General features: G+C 44.7%; 1 protein-coding gene across 1 annotated transcript; it reads right to left on the bottom strand.

Moving 5' to 3' along the window:
- Positions 1 to 14,393: 14,393 nt before the first annotated feature.
- LOC123161331 (protein HEAT-STRESS-ASSOCIATED 32) lies at positions 14,394 to 16,972 on the bottom strand. Its single transcript, XM_044579168.1, has 5 exons — positions 16,722 to 16,972; positions 15,691 to 15,882; positions 15,391 to 15,601; positions 14,920 to 15,143; positions 14,394 to 14,809 (listed from the first exon to the last, which is right to left on the bottom strand). Exons 1-5 carry the CDS (start codon positions 16,866 to 16,868, stop codon positions 14,699 to 14,701), a joined length of 885 nt encoding a protein of 294 aa, XP_044435103.1. The 5' UTR covers positions 16,869 to 16,972; the 3' UTR covers positions 14,394 to 14,698.
- Between the last annotated feature and the right edge of the window lie 2,354 nt (positions 16,973 to 19,326).

Genomic DNA, 19,326 nt, shown 5'->3' with positions numbered 1-19,326 from the left:
TTGAGCATAACTTTTTTTCCTTTTAGAATTTGAGGATTCTAACAAATTGCAAACGGGCCGTAGGCGGTCAAAATCGGATGCGGATTTTCGTGCTAAACAATTTGATATATTATAAGTTTTTTCTGACATCGTATGCAAAAGTTATAGCCGTTTTACATTTTCCCTACACTTTTTGCAAAGCATGTCCAAATTTAAGTTTTTACATTTTCCTAACTAGTACATGTAGTAACATAATTACATCCGGAAGGATTTTAATTTTCGAAGTTTTTATCATTTTCTTTTGCTTTTTACAAAACTGAAAAGGCGATCCACATGCGGGGGAGGGGGGGGGAGGGGGTAGAGTTTGAAAATGGGACCTTTAGTACCGGTTCGTGCCACGAACCGGTACTAATGCCTCAAACCCCATTAGTACCGGTTGGTGGCTTGAACCGGGACTAAAGGTCTAACCTTTAGTACCGGTTGGTGCCACGAACCGGTATTAATGGGCATCGCACCCTTTAGTCCCGGTTCGTGGCACCAACCGGGACTAAAGGTCCCAGTTGAACCGGAACTAATGCATGTACTGTGCCCTAGCCGCTCGAACCGGAACTAATGCTCACATTAGTCCCGATTCGTAATGCAACCGGGATTAATGCTCTTTTCTGGCCGAACCAAAGCCCTGCTTTCTACTAGTGTAGAATTATTATTCACCATCCTGTTATCTTATGTAGAGCTACGATAATGCATGTTCGTGTACATTGATGCTATAGTTTTTGCCAATTTTTCCAATGTGATGTTGTACACTGGGGGCTAAGTACTGTTGTTTTTGCTGAATGTGTCACCGTGATACCATGGTGAATATGACGTAGTTGGATGCAAAATAAGCACACTTGGTGGACTCCCTTTTACTGGGGATTTGATTATTTGCCACCACTTTCTTTGGACTTTGACAATTTGCCACTAGTTAGATTGTAATTGATCTGATGACACTCTTTTCTTTGCACTTTGATCTTTTGCCACTTTTACTCATGAAAAAAATACTAGCAAATGATTGACATAATACATACACAAAACAGTGGACAGGTTTACCCTTTGTAACTGTTTGACTAAACAGAGCTCAATGATTCCCCAAATCGGGATGAATCCAGCGGCGGCCGCCGCTCTCTCCAGCTTCCTGGCGCCTCATGCTCGCCTCTCTTGTCCCCGCCTCCACGTGCTGCTCCACGCATGTTGCCTCGTCCGATGTTCTCTCCTCCAGTATCTATGGACGCTTGCACACAACGACGAGCAGCAGTGAGGGAAGAACGTAGGGAGTTGATTAATTATTGTCCAAATGATGTTCTGAACTTAGAATCACTCGATGATGTTCGTACAGATGCATCCATCCATGGACCAAGATGCAGGCTCTGAGAACGTCAAAAAAATAAAAGGAAAGAAAGTTGCAGGCTCTGGCTGCATGGTGCTGTTAATCCACGGTGCAGGGTAGACGACGCGTCGCATAGCAGGACGATAATGCCCAAGTGCAGGGAATTATCGTAGCAATTCCCAACGATGGAAGTGATAAGTATGGAGTGTGAACCCACAAGGAGTTAAAGGTAAGATCAAATATTCTCTCAAGTCCAATGGAGTGTGAACCCACAAGGAGCCACTAATACGACTCTACGTGCACCGAATGGTTGCTTCCAACTAGAAACGAGAAATAAAACTACGTTATGGGTATGAATAGGATAACTTTGCATGGTATCGGAGAGCTAAAATATAAAATTAGGTTATGTTAGCATAAAGTTAGAATATATTACTAAATATTATAAATAGCGAGTGTGGAATGATGATGGGTCGGTGCGCGGAATTATTCTAGGCAATCGTTAACAAGACCGGTAGTCGTCATTGCAATTTCATATGAGGGAGAGGCATAAACTAACATACTTTCTCTTCTTGGATCATATGCACTTATGATTGGAACTCTAGCAAGTATCCACAACTACTAAAGATCATTAAGGTAAAACCCAACCATAGCATTAACATATCAAGTCCCCTTTATTCCCATACGTCGTGACCCACTTATCCGTGTTTATGCTTCTGCCACTCGAGCAACGCAGACAATAAGTAAATCATGGACATATTTAACACCCTACAGCGGGAATCCCTCACGCTTGCGCAACACAGAGGGCACAATAGGACAACACCAAAATAAATCATGCAACTCATACCAATCTAGATCATCAATCAACCCAAAGACAAAGGATATCTACTCAAAACATCATAAGATGGCAACACATCATTGGATCATAATATGTGGCATAAAGCACCATGTTCAAGTAGGGATTACAGCGGGGTGTGGGAGAGTGGACCGCGTAAAAAAGATGAGGATGGTGATGATGATGGTGATGTTGATGAAGACGATCACCGTGGTGATGATTCCCCTCCCGATGGCACTCCGGCGCCACCGAGAGAGAGGAGAAGTTCTCCCCCTTGTGCTTCCTCCTCCATGGCCTCCCCCCTGGATGGGGAGAGGTTCCCCCTCTGGTCCTTGGCCTTCATGGCAACGATGGCCCCTCTTAGATCCTTCCCCATGGCCTCCGGTGATCATGGCCCCCTCTGGCAGGGTGCCAGAGAGGGCCCAGATTGATTTCTCGTGGCTACAGAGGCTTGCGGCGGAGGAACTTTTGATCTAGGTTATTTTCTAGAGGTTTGGGTATTTATAGAAGAGGTTGGCGTCGAGGACAAGTCAAGGGGCCCCACAGGGAGTCCACGAGGCACAGGAGCGCGCCCTACGGGGGTGGGCGCGCCCCCACCCTCGTGGAGCCCACGGGACTCCCCTCCGGTAGATTTTTGTTCTAGTATTTTTTTTTATTTTCACAAAAAATCTCCGTTGATTTTCAGCACATTCCGAGAACTTTTATTTCTGCACAAAAACAACACAACGGTAGTTCTGCTGAAAACAGTGTTAGTCCGGGTTAGTTCTAATCAAATCATACCAAAATCATATAAAACTATTATAAAGATGGCATGAATACTTCATAAATTATAGATATGTTGAAGACGTATCAGCATCCCCAAGCTTAATTCCTGCTCATCCTCGAGTAGATAAATGATAAAAGAAATAATTTATGAAGTGTGAATGCTAGAAAGCGCTTAAGTTTGATCAATGATAGTTTCAATCAATTTTTCTAGCATCATTATATATCATAACAGTGGCGCAACTCATAAAACTTTTAATGATCAAGTAACAAGCTATTCACAAGTTAAAGTATAGATCATAAACTTTCTTGAAAACTAACAAACCATGCTCTTAGTCATCAAACAATTGCAATTCATCTTATTTTTGGGAAGGATCTATGCAAGAGCTTTGGTTCAGCAAACTCCACATACTCAACAATCATTTAATCTTTCACCATTGCTAACACTCATGTGATATTTATGGTTTCAAAGTTTCAATCGGATATAGAGAAAGATAGGGGCTTATAGTTTCGCCTCCCAACCTTTTACGTCAAGGGTAATGTCAATAATAATAATTTATGAAAACCTACATCCAAGTGGATATATATATCCGGATCGCTCCAACACAAAGTGCTTGCCAAAGGAAAAAGTGTAAAAAGGAAAGGTGATGATCACCATGACTCTTGTATAAAGGTAGAAGATAAAAGTAAAAGATAGGCCCTTCGCAGAGGGAAGCATAGGTTGTCATGTGCTTTTATGGTTGGATGCACAAAATCTTAATGCAAAATAACATCACTTTATATTGCTGCTTGTGATAAAGACCTTTATTATGCAGTCTGTCGCTTTTATTTCTTCCCTATCACAAGTTCGTATAAAGCTTATTTTCTTCGCACTAATAGATCATACATATTTAAGAAGCACTTTTCATTGCATGCACGATGAAAACTTACTTGAAGGATCTTACTCAATCCATAGGTAGGTATGGTGGACTCTCATGGAAAAACTGGTTTAAGGGATGTTTGGAAGCACAAGTAGTATCTCTACTTGATGCAAAGAATTTGGCTAGCATGAGAGGGAAAGGCAAGCTCAACATGTTGGATGATCCAAGACAATATAACATTTAGGATATAGGAAAACATAACCCATTAAGGTGTCTTCCTTGTCCAACATCAACCTTTTAGCATGTCATATTTTAATGAGTGCTCACAATTACAAAATATGTCCAAGATAGTATATTTATATGTGAAATCTCTCTTCCTTTAATATTTTTTCATGAATTGTTCAAGTGACCAATGCTGTGTTTGCTAACTTTCAATAAGTTTACTACCTATACTTATTATGTGTGAAGTCATTACTCCCCATGTTATAAGCATATGAAACATATATAAATTTAGATTTATGATATTCAATTCATTCAATCATTTACTCATAGGATATATGTGAAGCACGTGAGTAAATGGCAAACAACTCCAAAAAGATATAAGTGAAGAACACTGAGTAGTCAAATAATTAACTAGCCATGGGAGGATTCTTTTTCATTCAAGATTTCAGATCCAATGATTTATTCAAACAGCAAGTAAAATGAAAATACGCTCCAAAAAAACACATATCATGTGACGAATAAAAATATAGCTCCGGGTAAGGTATACCGATGGTTTTGAAGAGGAAACAGGGGATGCCTTCCGGGGCATCCCCAAGCTTAGGCGCTTGAGTCTTTCTTGAATATTACCTTGGGGTTCCTTGGGAATCACCAAGCTTAGAGCCTTTCCAGTCCTTATTCTCCTCATAACGATATTTCACTCAAAACTTGAAAACTTCAATCACACAAAACTTAACGGAACTTCGTGAGATGGGTTAGTATGATAAAGAGTAAATCATTCACTTTGGTACTGTCAAAGACAAGCTTTATAATTGTTCTCACACAATTCCTATTGTACGGTATCATTTCTATAATTTATATTGAGCAATATAATCCATAGAAACTAGAAAACAAGCAAACTATGCATTAAAAACAAAATCTGCCAGAAACAGAACAGTCTGTAATGATCTGAACAACAACCATACTTCTGCTACTCCAAAAATTCTGAAATAAATTTATGGACGTGAGGAATTTGTCTATTAATCTTATGCAAAAAGAATCAACTCAAAATCACTCTTCTGTAAAATATGACAGCTAATCTCGTGAGTGCAAAGTTTCTGTTTTTTACAGCAAGATCACATTAACTTTCACCCAAGTCTTCCCAAAGGTATTACTTGGCACTTTATTGAAACAAAAGCTATAAAACATGATTAATAAAGTATCTTAATCATGTGGACACACAAAAACAGTAAAGGTAAATATTGGATTGTCTCCCAACAAGCGCTTTTCTTTAATGCCTTTTAGCTAGGCATGATGATTTTAATGATGCTCACATAAAAGATAAGAATTGAAACATAAAGAGAGCATCATGAAGAATATAACTAGAAAATTTGAACCTAACCCACTTCCTGTGCCTAGAAATTTTGTGAGCCCACAATTTAAGGGAACAAGAATTAACTACCATAGGAAGGCAAAACAAGTATAACTTCGAAACTTTAAGCACATAGAGAAGAAACTTGATATTATTGCAACTCCTACAAGCATATATTCCTCCCTCATAATAATTTTCAGTAGCATCATGAATGAGTTTAACAATACAATTATCACATAAAGCATTCTTTTCATGATCTACAGGCATAGAAATTTTACTACTCTCCACATAAGCAAAAATTCTTCTCATTCGGAATAGTGGGAGCAAACTCAACAAAGTAACCGTCATGTGAGGCATAATCCAATTGAAAATAAAAATCATGATGACAAGTTTCATGGTAAACATTATTCTTTATAGCATACATGTCATCACATTGAAGGGGAGCCTTGGCGCAGTGGTAAAGCTGCTACCTTGTGACCATGAGGTCATGAGTTCAAGTCGTGGAAACAGCCTCTTACAGAAATGTAGGGAAAGGCTGCGTACTATAGACCCAAAGTGGTCGGACCCTTCCCTGGACCCTGCGCAAGCGGGAGCTACATGCACCAGGTTGCCCTTTTTTTTATATACATGTCATCACATTAATCATCATAGATAGCAACTTTGTTCTCATAATCAGTTGGAACCTCTTCCGAAATAGTGGAATCATTACTAACTAAAGTTGACACTCTTCCAAATCCACTTTCATAAATATCACACTAAGATTCAACACCCTCCAAAATAGTGGGATCACTAATTCCTAAAGTTGACAATCTTCCAAACACACTTTAGATGATAGTATTATTCATACTCCAAAAGATATAAGTGAAGATCATGGAGCATTCTACAATTAATATAGACTAACCAATATCCAAGCTCAAAATATATAAGTGAAGCACACGAAGCATTCTGTAAAACCATACTCAAAAGATATAAGTGAAGCACATGAAGCATTCTACAAATCGATGAAGGGTTATCTCATACAGCATGGTTGCTAAATAAAAAAAAAACACAAGGGACACAAATCGTGTGAACAAAACAAAAACTGATGTATACCGATAATTCTTGAAGAAGAAAGATGGGATGCCAACCGGGGCATCCCCAAGCTTAGATGCTTGAGTATCCTTGAAGTATTTACTTGGGGTGCCTTGGGCATCCCCAAGCTTGAACTCTTGCCTCTCTTTATTCTTCTCACATTGGTAACTCCTCGTTCTTCGAACACTTCATCCACACAAAACTTAACAAAATTTTTGTGAGATCCGTTAGCATAATAAAGCAAGTCACTACCTTTAGGTACTGTTGCAAACTCATTTCAATTTAATATTAGCACTTTGTCTACTGTATCCCAACTTCACCATGGTTCATACCCGCCGATACTACCCATGAATTCATCAAAATAAGCGAACAACACATAGAAAACAGAATCTGTCAAAAACAGGACAGTCTGTAGTAATCTGGAAATTTAGTAAACTTATGTAACTCCAAAAATTCTAAATAAAATATGATTTTTAAAAAAAAAATACATAAGTAATGTGCAAAAAGTTTCAGACCCATTTGACTTTCCAGTAAAAAATGTAAATTCACGTGCTACAGCCAAAGTTTCTGTTTTTGTACAGCACATAGTAAACAAGCAATCTAATCATCCTAAAACCAAAGCTTGGCACATTATTTTTATAATAGAAAGGATATATACAAGGGGATAATTATTTACAGAGAAACTTCCATGAAAAATTCTACATTGTTTCCATGAGCATGAACACAAGTGCTCAAGGTCGACCCTCACTTCTCCAATGCATAACTTTCCAATCACTTCTCTTCTTGAAAATCTTTTTAGGCATATCAAGCAAGTGCATCTTTTTGTATTTTCATTTTTTGATTTTTGTGTGTATGTTTCACCCACAACTAAGCAAATAAAAAGGGAAAACGAAAATTACTTAGTGAAGATTCTTCAAACAAGCACACACGAGAATATCAACCCCACGCTATTGCTCCCCGGCAACGGCGCCAGAAAAGAGCTTGATAATCCCCAAGTGCAGGGAATCATCGGAGACATTATCAAAGGTGAAAGTCATAAGTATGGAGTGTCGAACCCACAAGGAGCTAAAGGTAATATCAAATATTCTCTCAAGTCCTATCTGCCACTAATACGACTCTACGTACACCGAACGTTTGCTTCCAACTAGAAATGAGAAATAAAACTACGTTCTGGGTATGAAGAGGATAACTTTGCATGGTATCGGAGAGCTAAAATATAAAAGTAGGTGCTGTTATCATAAAGTTAGAATATATTACTCAATATTATAAATAGTGAGTGTGGAATAATGATGGGTCGGTGCCCGGAATTATCCTAGGCAATCGTTAACAAGACCGGCATCATTGCAATTTCATATGAGCTTGGATCATATGCACTTATGATTGGAACTCTAGCAAGCATCTGCAACTACTAAAGATCATTAAGATAAAACCCAACCATCGCATTAACATATCAAGTCCCCTTTATTCCCATACGCCGTGACACACTTATCCGTGTTTATGCTTCTGTCACTCAAGCAACGCAGACAATAAGTAAACCATGAACATATTGCAACACCCTACAACGGGAATCCCTCACGCTTGCGCGACACGGAGGGCACAATAGGGCAGCACCATACAACTCATACCAATCTAGATCATCAATCAACCCAAAGACAAAGGATATCTACTCAAAACATCATAAGATGGCAACACATCATTGGATCATAATATGTGGCATAAAGCACCATGTTCAAGTAGGGATTACAGCGGGGTGCAGGAGAGTGGATCGCGTAAAAGAGATGAGGATGGTGATGTTGATGAAGACGATCACCGCGGCGATGATTCCCCTCTGATGGCACTCCGACGCCACCGAGAGAGAGGAGGAGAAGTTCTTCCCCTTGTGCTTCCTCCTCCATGGCCTCCCCCCTGGATGGGGAGAGATTCCCCCTCTGATCCTTAGCCTTCATGGCGATGATGGCCCCTCCGAGATCCTTCCCCATGGCCTCCGGTGATGATGGCCCCCTCCGACACGGTGTCAGAGAGGGCCTAGATTGATTTCTAATGGCTACAGAGGCTTGCGGTGGTGGAACTTCCGATCTAGGTTATTTTCTGGAGGTTTGGGTATTTATAGAAGAGGTTGGCGTCGAGGACAAGTCAAGGGGCTCCGCAGGGAGTCCACGAGGCATAGAGGCGCGCCCCAGGGGGTGGGCGCGCCACCCACCCTAGTGTAGCCCACATGACTCCACTCCGGTAGATTTTTGTTCCAGTATTTTTTATATTTTCCCAAAAAAAATCTCCGTTGAATTTCAGCGCATTCTGAGAACTTTTATTTCTGCACAAAAATAACACCACGGTAGTTCTGCTGAAAACATCGTCAATCCGGGTTAGTTCTAATCAAATCATACCAAAATCATATAAAACTAGTGTAAACATGGCATGAATACTTCATAAATTATAGATACGTTGGAGACGTATCACAGGAGCAATATGAGGCCGGCGGCCCTTGCTGCCAGAGACCTGCATGGAGTCAGCGGCCATGCTGCTCGGGGACAGCGCGAGACGACCTGCAAAAGCACCATGGACGAGCCGTTGTTGTCCGAGGCAGCAAAGGGAAGGGTCGGTCCGTCCGTGCCGACGCGTCCCTGCAGTCGTGGTCACCGGAGCCGCAGCGGCAACGCATATCACGTCAACGTGGTGGTTGGCTCCAGAGCACAAGCAACAGTCGTAAGCACACATCACGGAATCACGAGGGCCGACAGCAGAGCACAGCCCCAGATGTAACCGCCGCGGGACATGGAGCTGGACAGAGATGACTCACCTCGCTGGGAGGTAGTCGCCGCGGACGACAAGGGCCATCGGCCGTCGAGGACCACCGAGCGTGACTCACCACCGAGTAGCCGCCGCGGTCTCCTGGTGTTGCTGTCGGCGAGAGGAAGGGGATGAGCCGAGCGACCGAGAGCTCCTCTCCCATTCCTGGTCAATTCGGGAGCATCGCTATTTTGGTCATTATATGCGGGACCCATTTGACAGAGGGCAAAAAATCAAAGTCCAATGTAAAGAGTGGCAATAGATCAATTGCAATGTATGCAGTGGCAAATTGTCAAAGCGCAAAGTAAGAGCATCTCCAACGCGCGGCGTGCTAAAATCTGGTTTGCGGCGTGCCCATCGCCAGGTTTGGCGCGTCGCGCAGCGCTTGCTCCAGCAGTAGCGCTAAATGGAGCGCGCGCGCAGCTCCAGCACTGCGCTAAAATGCAGAGCGCGCGAGCAGCCGACGCGCACATTTGTTCACATTTTGGGCACAAATTTCACACATCAACACAAAACACATGACATATATTGAATCACAAACATCATTCCAACCAAGTTCTTGCCCAAAAGTTCATGCCCACAACATAATTAACCCAAGTTCAACATGCAAACCAAGTTATGATGACACAAACGAAAATCACAAGAATCAAGCCTCGTCCTCATCTTCGTCTTCATCCTCATCTTCCTCCAATTCATTCGACTCCTTCAAAAAGACGATTCTTCCTCCTCCTCTTCATTGTTGCGCGCCATACCCTCATCACGTGAAGCTCGGAAGGTGTTGCCAAGATTTTCAACGGCATCTTCATGCGAAGGTGGCACACCGGCGCCCGGAGGTGCACCCATGCCCCCAATGAGAGACGCAAAACTTATGCCACCCATGCCACCCATGCCGTCCAAGCCGCCCGGAGGTGCTCCAAAGCCACCCATGCCTCCCATGGTCTCCATGGTAGCTCCAAAGCCACCCATGGAACCCATGCCGCCCATGGTAGCTCCAAAGCCACCCATGGCACCAATGCCACCCATGCCGCCAAGGCCACCGCCACCCATGCCGCCAAGGCCACCGCCACCCATTGTGCGAATCATGGCTCTTTTTTGGATCAAGACTTCTTCACGGGCAAGGTTGACATACTCCTTTTGCGCATCATTGAACAAAGATGTGTCCAAGAAGAACAAGTGCTTCTCCCATTCCAACAACTTAGCTCGCTCCTCCATGCCCACTTTCTCTCCTCCAATGCCACTTTCCTCTCCTCGGCAGCCACCCTCCTCTCCTCGGCCGTGGCATCTTGGTTCCTTGCCATTTTCCTCACCTCGTTGGCTTCTTTTCTTGCATTGACAATTGCTTCCATAGCATTTATGATCTCATCATCTCCTTTCCTCTTCTTCTTTTCTTTTCCGTCTTTCTTCGTGCCATCCGGTCATTTTGGCTTCAAGTATGAAACCGAGTTTGTGGTGGGGATTCTCTTGCCATCTTCACTTGATGCATCATCCTCATCATCATCTTCCAAATCAATTGTTTGGTTGCGTTTTTTTCTCAAATCCAAATCATCAATATCCTCACACTTCTTCCATTTCTCATCATCCTTCAATACTTCATAGCAATGAGGCAACATAAATGGCCTTCCTTTCTTGATATTCCCCTTCTTGGTCCTCTTCTCCTCTCCTTTGAACAAGTTTTGTGCAATATTCAACTACATGAAAACAAAACAAGTTAGCACAAGAAACACCAATAACAAGCATGATGTGAACATGAGGAATGATGAAATGACACTTACCCTACCATCATCATTGGTGCCACTTGGGTTCAACTTGTCAACCGCTTTTTGTGCAGCCGCCCATTGTTGACAATCCCTATTGATGGTCGACCACCGGGAGCAAAGTGATCGTGTGGAGCGGTCAATTCCACTCATGTTGCGAAGATCAAAGTGTTCTTTCATCCGGAGCCAACAAGCATCTCTACTTTGATCACCTCCAACGGATGGATCCCTCGACACGTCCAACCAAGTTTTGCATAGCACAACGTCTTCGTCGTTGGTGTAGTTGCCTCCTCTTCCTTTCGATGTGTCGACAATGCCCTCACCATCCTCGTCCACCTCGAACTCATGGTCTTCAAAATGCATGTCATTGGTTTGAGAACAATGCGAATTGTTCGAGCCAACACCCATAGTTGACATGTATGCATCCCCGTTCACACTACAAAGTATATAGAACAATGCAATAAGCTATCTATATGTATGCATTCAAAAAATAAAGAAGGAAAAAAAGTTCGGAAAACTTTTTACCTTTGGGGCATATCGTCGAACAAATGGTGCGCGTCGACCGCCAGCTCAACAAGTGAGCTCGCCGGCGCTTCGGTAGTCGCCGTGCTCGTCACATGCCCTGCAAGCTTCTTCCTCGGCGCCTTCGAGGTGCCGGAGCCGTCCGCCGCCTTGTTCTTCTTCGCGGATGTCTTGCCCTTCTTCGGCCGCACCGCATTTGGGAGCTTTGAGGGGGGTGCACGTGGTTTCATCACGGCGGGCGCCGGCGCAATGCCACCAGCCGCCGACCTCGGCGGCATGAAGAGGCCGCGTGTGAGGCCGATGCTTGGAGGATCTCCGACGAAGGCGTGGCCAACGCTCTCAGCGCTAGAGTTTGCGGCGGCGGTGGCAGCGGCGGCGGCGGCGGCGGCGCTGGAGGGTTCGCGGCTGTAGGATGGGGTGAGGGGGGTGCTGGCGCGTGCGTCCATCGGGTCAGCTTGCCGGCGCCGGCGCGTGCGGGGCGAAGGTGACGCGGGGGAGAGAGTGCGGCGGGAGCGCTCTTGTGTTCCGCGCGCGGAAGCGGGCGCCCCAAATACGCAGCGCGCGATAGCGATTCGGACCGCGCGCCCAACTCTATATGCCGCGCGTGCGGTTATTGCGCGCCCGCAGGAGACACACTAGCGATTGCGCGCGCGCTAAAATGGGTACATTTGCGGCGCGGCGCTTGTTTAGCCCCCCCCCCCCCCCCCCCCCACACACACACACACACAAAAACCAACATCCCCTTCCTCTCTCTCAAAGTGCACAGACATTGCTTCTGTATACACTACTAATGATTCAAGGATTATATTTCCTAAGGATCTAATTTTTCATGGTCACGGCAACCGTGATCAGCTTTGCAAAAAGCCAAGGTTAGTTAAAATTGTCTTTTATTTCCTCAAAGGTGTGTGCATGTGTGTTGAATATCATCTTTCACTTTTTAGTTGAAAGTATTGCATTCAGTAACAAGGTTCTTTTGTACTTATGTCCAGGTGTTAGGTACAGATCAACTTAATGTTTATATTTGAACAAATACGGAATTGTGCTTGATCTTCAAATAGAGGCACCGATTGGGAGGTAACTCACACTACTCTTAACACCTTATGTTTATGGTGTAGCCATAACACATTTTGCGATCACAGTTTTCTTGATTCTTACCACACGCATAACAGGAAACCTTGGTTTGTATGATGGGGACCCTGGAACATAAGGTGGACAAATACAGTAGGTTATGTCCATACAGTTTTCTCAATGGATTCATATAAAGGCCCGGGCCTATCTGAATGCCCAACATATTCTCTGGGTGCAACTGTACGTCAGGGGGAGTTACAGTTATCTCAAAGCTAATGGCAGGCCAATTTTTAGAGTTTTTGCATCTCTTGGTCATATAAATATTAAAGTTTCTACCAATGAAGTCCCATAAATTAATAATCTGATCATTTATCATAGTATTTCATAAATTAATAATCTGATCCTTTATCATAGTATTTCATAAATTAATAATCTGATCCTTTATCATAGTATTTCATAAATTAATAATTTGATCCTTTATCATAGTACTATCAACATTTATTCCATGAAATTATAAGCTTTACTGTCCTTCCATGTAGTTATAAATCGGTAATTATAGTCTGTTTAAGCTCGAGATGATAACAATTCTTGAAATTACGAGTTCATTGTCGTTTGTAGGTTTTCATTGTTTTTTCTCAGTCTTATACGTGAAGGAGTTTTGTGGTCATGTTAGCTACTATTGGATTTTGTTGTTTCTCACTTCTTAAGAGCCATTCGACTTATAATTTCTATTGTTTGTTATTTGCAAGTGATTAAAAACCTGGTATGTGATGTATTTCGAAAGTTCACAAGAGAAGCATGCTATTTGAAATAACAGGTTCAAATACCTTCGTTGCTCTGAACCTTGCCATGGAAGGATGAACACTAAATGACCAAAAATGAACTACATTGGTCATGACCTCCAGATTATGAGTATGCGTGGTTCTACCTTCAGTTGTTTGCCCATCTGCTTTTGCTCGTCAGCGAGTTCTTTGGCTGGTTTCATGTGTACCTGACATTACTTGAAAAGCCGCAGGGATGTCATATTGATGCTGCTTGATTGTTTGCTTCTGTATGAACTAGCAATGTGTGTGTGTGTGTGTGTGTGAACTAGCAATCATCATCTTAGTGTATAATGATGACTAAGTTCTGAATAATAGGTGAATTATGTAAGTTGTACATTTTAAGAGGTCATGACTGCGATATATGACAAACAATTATGTCAGCGATAGGACGAAGACCTATATGGTACTGTGATTGCCGGCGAGGTGTATTTTTTAACAAAGTATAATCAATGTCGCTCACATACATGTATATACACACACCCCTATGAACAAACTCACATAAACTCTACCCCTATGAGCACCTTCAAGAGACTGGGCTGGTAAGGTGTTGCGGTGGCGTTGGTTGTCGAGATGAACACACTAGGGAGAATTAGTTAATGATCTTTGTTAGTTTCTAAGCAATGGCCGTGGGCTGTTGATTCATAAAGCAATGTATTTTTAGTCATTTGTATGACTTGGGAATTACGTATCATATTCTGTTTGTATGAGATTTAAGTTTTTCAAGTACGTTTATGTTATGATAGAGTTATTATCAACATATTTTAGAACAATATCATGGGTTAAGATGGTAGAACATATTTTAGTCGAGAGCATGATTACTAGTTAAGCAATGCAAGTGAAACCGTTGACCTGGTCTGGTCTGGTCTGCTTTGTCCGGAACCACGTACGGGAAGCAACAGAAATGTGGTGCAGAAGCACGATGCATGACCTCAAGGCGCGTATTCGTTTCCGTGTCTTCAGGAACCCGGGCACACCTTCTCTTGTGTTCATCTCAGCAATTCAGGCACACAGTACTAAACAAGTTGTACTAGTTTCTCCCGGTACAATTTACTCCCACATCAAACACACACACACACACACACACACACACACACACACACACACACACACACACACACACACACACACAGTAGTTGCTACCAACACGCGGCCTCGGCTCCACAACTCACGACTCCATCGACAGTGCTTAGGTTCTCAGTCTCAGTACAGTTCGCACAACTCACATCAGTAGCCAGCAGGAACTCAACTCCATCAACGCTTCGCTTAGGTCTCAGCCGAGGCTCTGAGCTCAGGAAGGCCGTCATCACATCAGGAAGAACGGCGAAGGGAGCAGGGGGCGGACGCTCCTGCGCACGTCCAAGCCCCGGAGGCGCTCCAGGTTCATCACCTCGGAGTGGTCGGCGAAGAGGTTCACCTGCGCCGGCGGCGAATCAGTTCTCCATGGATCAGACCATGAAAAGAAAAAGGCAGCATGCAAAACGTTCTGCGGTTTCAAGGAGGGATTGAGTGAGGGAAGTGCCGTACTCGTGGGCCGTATCGTTTGACGAACCACTCGGAGGTGTTGGCACCGGATGTCTCGAACATGGTTCTCTCGAGCCCGAGCCGGCCGACGATCTTCGCGATGACGTCCGCCCTGAGAGAGTCAGCGCGCTGGCACACGTCATCGGTGTCGATCATGATCATGTCCGCACCTGCCTCCAGGCATCTCTCGGCCCTCCTGATCAGCAGGTCAATGTCTTCGACTCTTTCTGCAAACGAACAACACAAAATGCAGGCCCGTCTTATAGATACAAGGGAGTGCAATGTAGTCATCTTATGAAAGGAAACAAGTTATGTTCACAGCCTCACAGAGGAACATAATACCGACAGTATTTTTTCAAGAACAGAGAATAAGACACCGACAATTGAGAATGACTAAGTTCTGACTTATACAACTGGAGAAATAGCACTGCATGTATATGAGTACAGTGGAACGGTAGTGCTTCTAGTTATTACCTGAGCTCTGCTTCACTGGAGCTATGTAAGCCCCAAACGCCCTATCACCGGCTGCAGGGATATCAGAGCTGTCGAACTTCACTGAAAACAGGGGCTTGGCTCGCAAACCGTTGTTCTTTATGAGGCGTACTAGTCTCAGGATAGCCTCTTCAGGGAGCTTGAGAGATCCGGCGTTGAGCTCAATGGTGTCGAATCCTAACTCCTTGCATTCCTGCAACAATACATTTTATGTCACATACAGGCTTCAGACACGTTTGTGCGCGTATAACATACAACCAGGACAGCAAGACATCTACATACCTCTACATATTGCTTGAACGAAGAGGGTCCCTGGCGCAGGAGATGCTCTGCCCAGTCACCAGTGCTCACATACATGTCATGCTTGTGTGCTAAATCGGTGATCTCTCTGATCAGTTCTTTTCCCATCAAACTATGAGATCCACCGGAAAACTTCAGACCGTCAACAAAAGGGCCGATATTATCCAATATTTCCTGGAATAAAATATGGCTGGCTTGAGAATCTGCTATCAGGAATGTCTAGATATTGGAAAAGAAGCATCATTATCATTAACCAGCACAGAAATTTAGTAAAGTGGGAACCCAGTAAGGAGCTATGTGTCTTTGTTCTGATAATTATCTCTGTATCTTGAGAGTTTCCTCTAAATTCAGTATGGTTCATCTTTCAGTCTAAGAATGTGTGCGGCATTTCTTCCTTCAAAAGGGGTGGTACAGCAGGGAGTCTGAAGGAAATTCCACCTGCACAAAGAGGTGTTGATGGAGACACGAGGAAATTGTGCACAAAACACTACAACCACATTTCCTCATTTCACCATCAGATATCCACATCCCCTCTGCAGACTGCAGGTGGAATTTGTCTGATCCATCTTCATAGCGATTCCCTTGCATGCCAATCACACTCGCACCCAACAAACCTAGACGCTGGCAAATCTGAGTTGTAGCATACACCCTATCAAAAGTACCAATCAGAAACAATGGTCGTCCAACCAATTTGAACAGACTGAACCCCCTAAAAATTGATCTGTAAATCGAACCCGTGACCGTCATACGCTCCAACTTCTCGGCACGCCTCAGCTAATCCTACGCACCGGAGAACTAGTCGCGCGGCTAAATCAGACCCGAACGGGCTTCGATTTGAATTTGGTAGCAGTAAGCTGCTGGTTTCGAAAAAGATTCAAGCAAACAGAGCCCAGTGCAATCGAGCTTACGCGGAACTCAAACTCGCGCATCGCGACCCAGGCAGCGGCGACGGACAAATGCGTGTGGCGCTGGTATGAGATGCGGGGGTGAGCGCGGTGGGCGGGCGGACGTACCTGGAGCGCGTGGTGGGCGGGGCGGAAGGAGTAGCAGGGGCTCCTCATCTCCGTGACCCCGTAGCGGCGCGGCTTCTCCGGCCGGTCGTCGCCGGGGCCGTGCGCCTCCAGCGACAGCGCCACCACCTCCTCTCTCCAACCCCTCATCGTTGTCCTCGTCTCGTCCTCCCTCTCTCTCTTTCTTCTGCTGATCGGTGGACCGATAAAGAGTAGGATGGACGGGAGAAGAGAGGAGAAGGAGGTGGAAGCTTGCCGCTGCTTCTAGAGACACGGATGGGACCGGGCGGTGGGCCTCCAAGCTGCCTCCCGACTGATCGCTCATGTTCGAATGGGCCATTTTTTTTTTTTTGAGAAAGACAATACTTCATAGATTAAGGAACATCAGAATACAGTTCGTCCCGGATGCAATCCGGAGCCACACCACGGTAAAAGCAGTTTACAGCTAGCTCACAGCTCCGTGCTAGTTTATGTGCCGCTACATTCAGTCCACGCTTGACATGTGAGAAAGTACAGTGGGTAAAACTAACCAGAGACTTGATGTCGGAGACAACGGCGCCCACACTCGAACGATCTTGGCCAGGAGACCTGATCTTGTTCACCATAGAGAGGCAATCTGACACTAGACTGATATGCATGAAGCCTTCAGCTTGGCAGATGTTCAAGGCGTGCCGAATGGCAAGAGCCTCAGCAAGCTCTGGTTCAGGAATACCAGGAAACACTTTGTTGCAAGCAACAAGTAGGTCCCCACTGTGATTTCGAACGACGACACCAATACCCATCCGTCGAGTCGAGGGGAACAAGGCGGCATCAACATTGACAGCAACCGTGCCCGCAAGTGGCGGAGTCCACCGGAGAGTTGAAGAAGAGGACTCACGCCTAGCAACAGGCCCGGGTTTTATGCAGTGTTGTCTCACCATTTCCACATAAGCTCGAATTTTAGCAGCAACTCTCCTAGGCTGCAAAAAAATACCATTGTTACGAGCATCATTCCTCGCTTCCCAGATGTGCCAAAGGGTAATAGCCATAACTGTAGCATGAAGCTGGGATTCACGGGTGAGGAAATCAAACAGCCATTGACGGGCATTCCGAAGGTCTTTTCTACACAGCCGGAGTCCAAAGCTTTCTTTAACACAGCTCCAGATTGAACAAGCAAAAGGGCACATCAGAAAGAGGTGCTCCACATGCTCAGTTCGGTTGCAGAAAATACAACCGTCATCGGCTGGGATGTGGCGATGCACTAGCTGGTGCCCGGTAGGTAGACAATCATGCGCGACGCGCCACAGAACAATCTTCATTTTGTTTGGGCAAATGACAGCCCAAAGGGCCTTCCAGTTTTTCTCTTGCAACTGTAGGTTGGAAGCCAGCCCCTGGTCCTTTCCACTTTTAGAGGAGAAGAAGATCTCACTTCGAGCCAGATTGTACCCAGATTTGACCGTGAAGATGCCGAGTTTATGATGTGGCCAAGATAAAAAATCCTCTCCACCATGTTGGCTGATCGGGACTTGCGGGATTTGGTCAGCAACAACGTCCGAAAAGAAACTCCGCACGGTCTCCTCATCCCACGCCATCAAGGAGTCCGTCATAAGGAACTGAACTGTAGTAGTAGCAGTTAAAGGGAGTTTGCTGCTGAAAGTTCCAGAGGGGAAGCCCGAAATCCAGTTGTCTACCATGATCTTGATCCTGGCTCCATTGCCGACACCCCATCGAACCCCTTTCCGAATTAGCTCTCTCCCAAACAGAAGGCTCCGCCATGTGAAAGAGGAAGACCTTGGCTTGGTGGCTTCCCAGAACTCACCACCAGGGAAATAACGCCCCTTCAACACCCTTGAGCACAGAGATCCAGGTTCGGTGAGAAGACGCCAACACTGACGAGCTAACATCGCCTGGTTGAATAACACCAAGTCACGGAAGCCCATACCATCGAGGAACTTCGGAGTTGAGATCCAATCCCACGAACGCCAATGCATCTTCTTATGGTCGTCTTCGACACCCCACCAATGGTTGGCGATGCTGGTCTTCATTTGCTCACAAATGGAGACAGGGAGTTGGAAACAAGTCATAACATAGGTTGGAATAGCTTGAGCAACGGATTTCAGCAAAATTTCCTTTCCAGCACGCGACATCGGTCTATCATTGCAGCCATTGATCCTCTTCCAGACCCGGTCAGGCAAGAAACTGAAAGAGTTGGTGGCTGCCCGACCAATCTCAGTGGGCATACCGAGGTATGAGTCATGCAGAATTTCATTGTCAACCCCAAGGTTCCCCTTCACAGTTCCCTTGACACCATCAGGGCAATGCTTCCCAAAGAAAATTGAAGACTTCTGCAAATTGATCTTTTGCCCAGAAGCATCACAATATTGCTGGAGAGCAGATTTGAGAGCTTCCACACTTCTATTATCACTGCGTGCAAAGAAGATGCTGTCATCTGCAAAAAGCAAGTGGGAAATAGGGGGCCTTGCATACCATTTCGGATCCCTTGTAGCTCGCCAAGGCTCTCCCTCTTTTGCAGTAAACTAGACAAACCTTCAGTACACAGTAAGAACAGATATTGACTGATGGGGTCTCCTTGACGGATCCCCCGGGACGGCACCACCGCAGATGTAAG

This window comes from Triticum aestivum, chromosome 7B, assembly GCF_018294505.1.
Source record: "Triticum aestivum cultivar Chinese Spring chromosome 7B, IWGSC CS RefSeq v2.1, whole genome shotgun sequence".
Classification (NCBI taxonomy): Eukaryota; Viridiplantae; Streptophyta; class Magnoliopsida; order Poales; family Poaceae; genus Triticum; species Triticum aestivum.
Note: the sequence above shows the minus strand (reverse complement) of the source record. Positions and strands in the feature narration are given on the sequence as shown.

Bases quoted from the DNA above. Each gene is read 5' to 3' on its own strand.
- LOC123161331 (XM_044579168.1), bottom strand. From the start codon at position 16,868: ATGAGGGGTTGGAGAGAGGAGGTGGTGGCGCTGTCGCTGGAGGCGCAC. The intron at 15,883-16,721 runs GTACGTCCGCCC...ATTTTATTCCAG, and splicing joins CCGCCCACCACGCGCTCCAG to GAAATATTGGATAATATCGG. The intron at 14,810-14,919 runs GTACGGCACTTC...CCGCCGGCGCAG, and splicing joins TCAAACGATACGGCCCACGA to GTGAACCTCTTCGCCGACCA.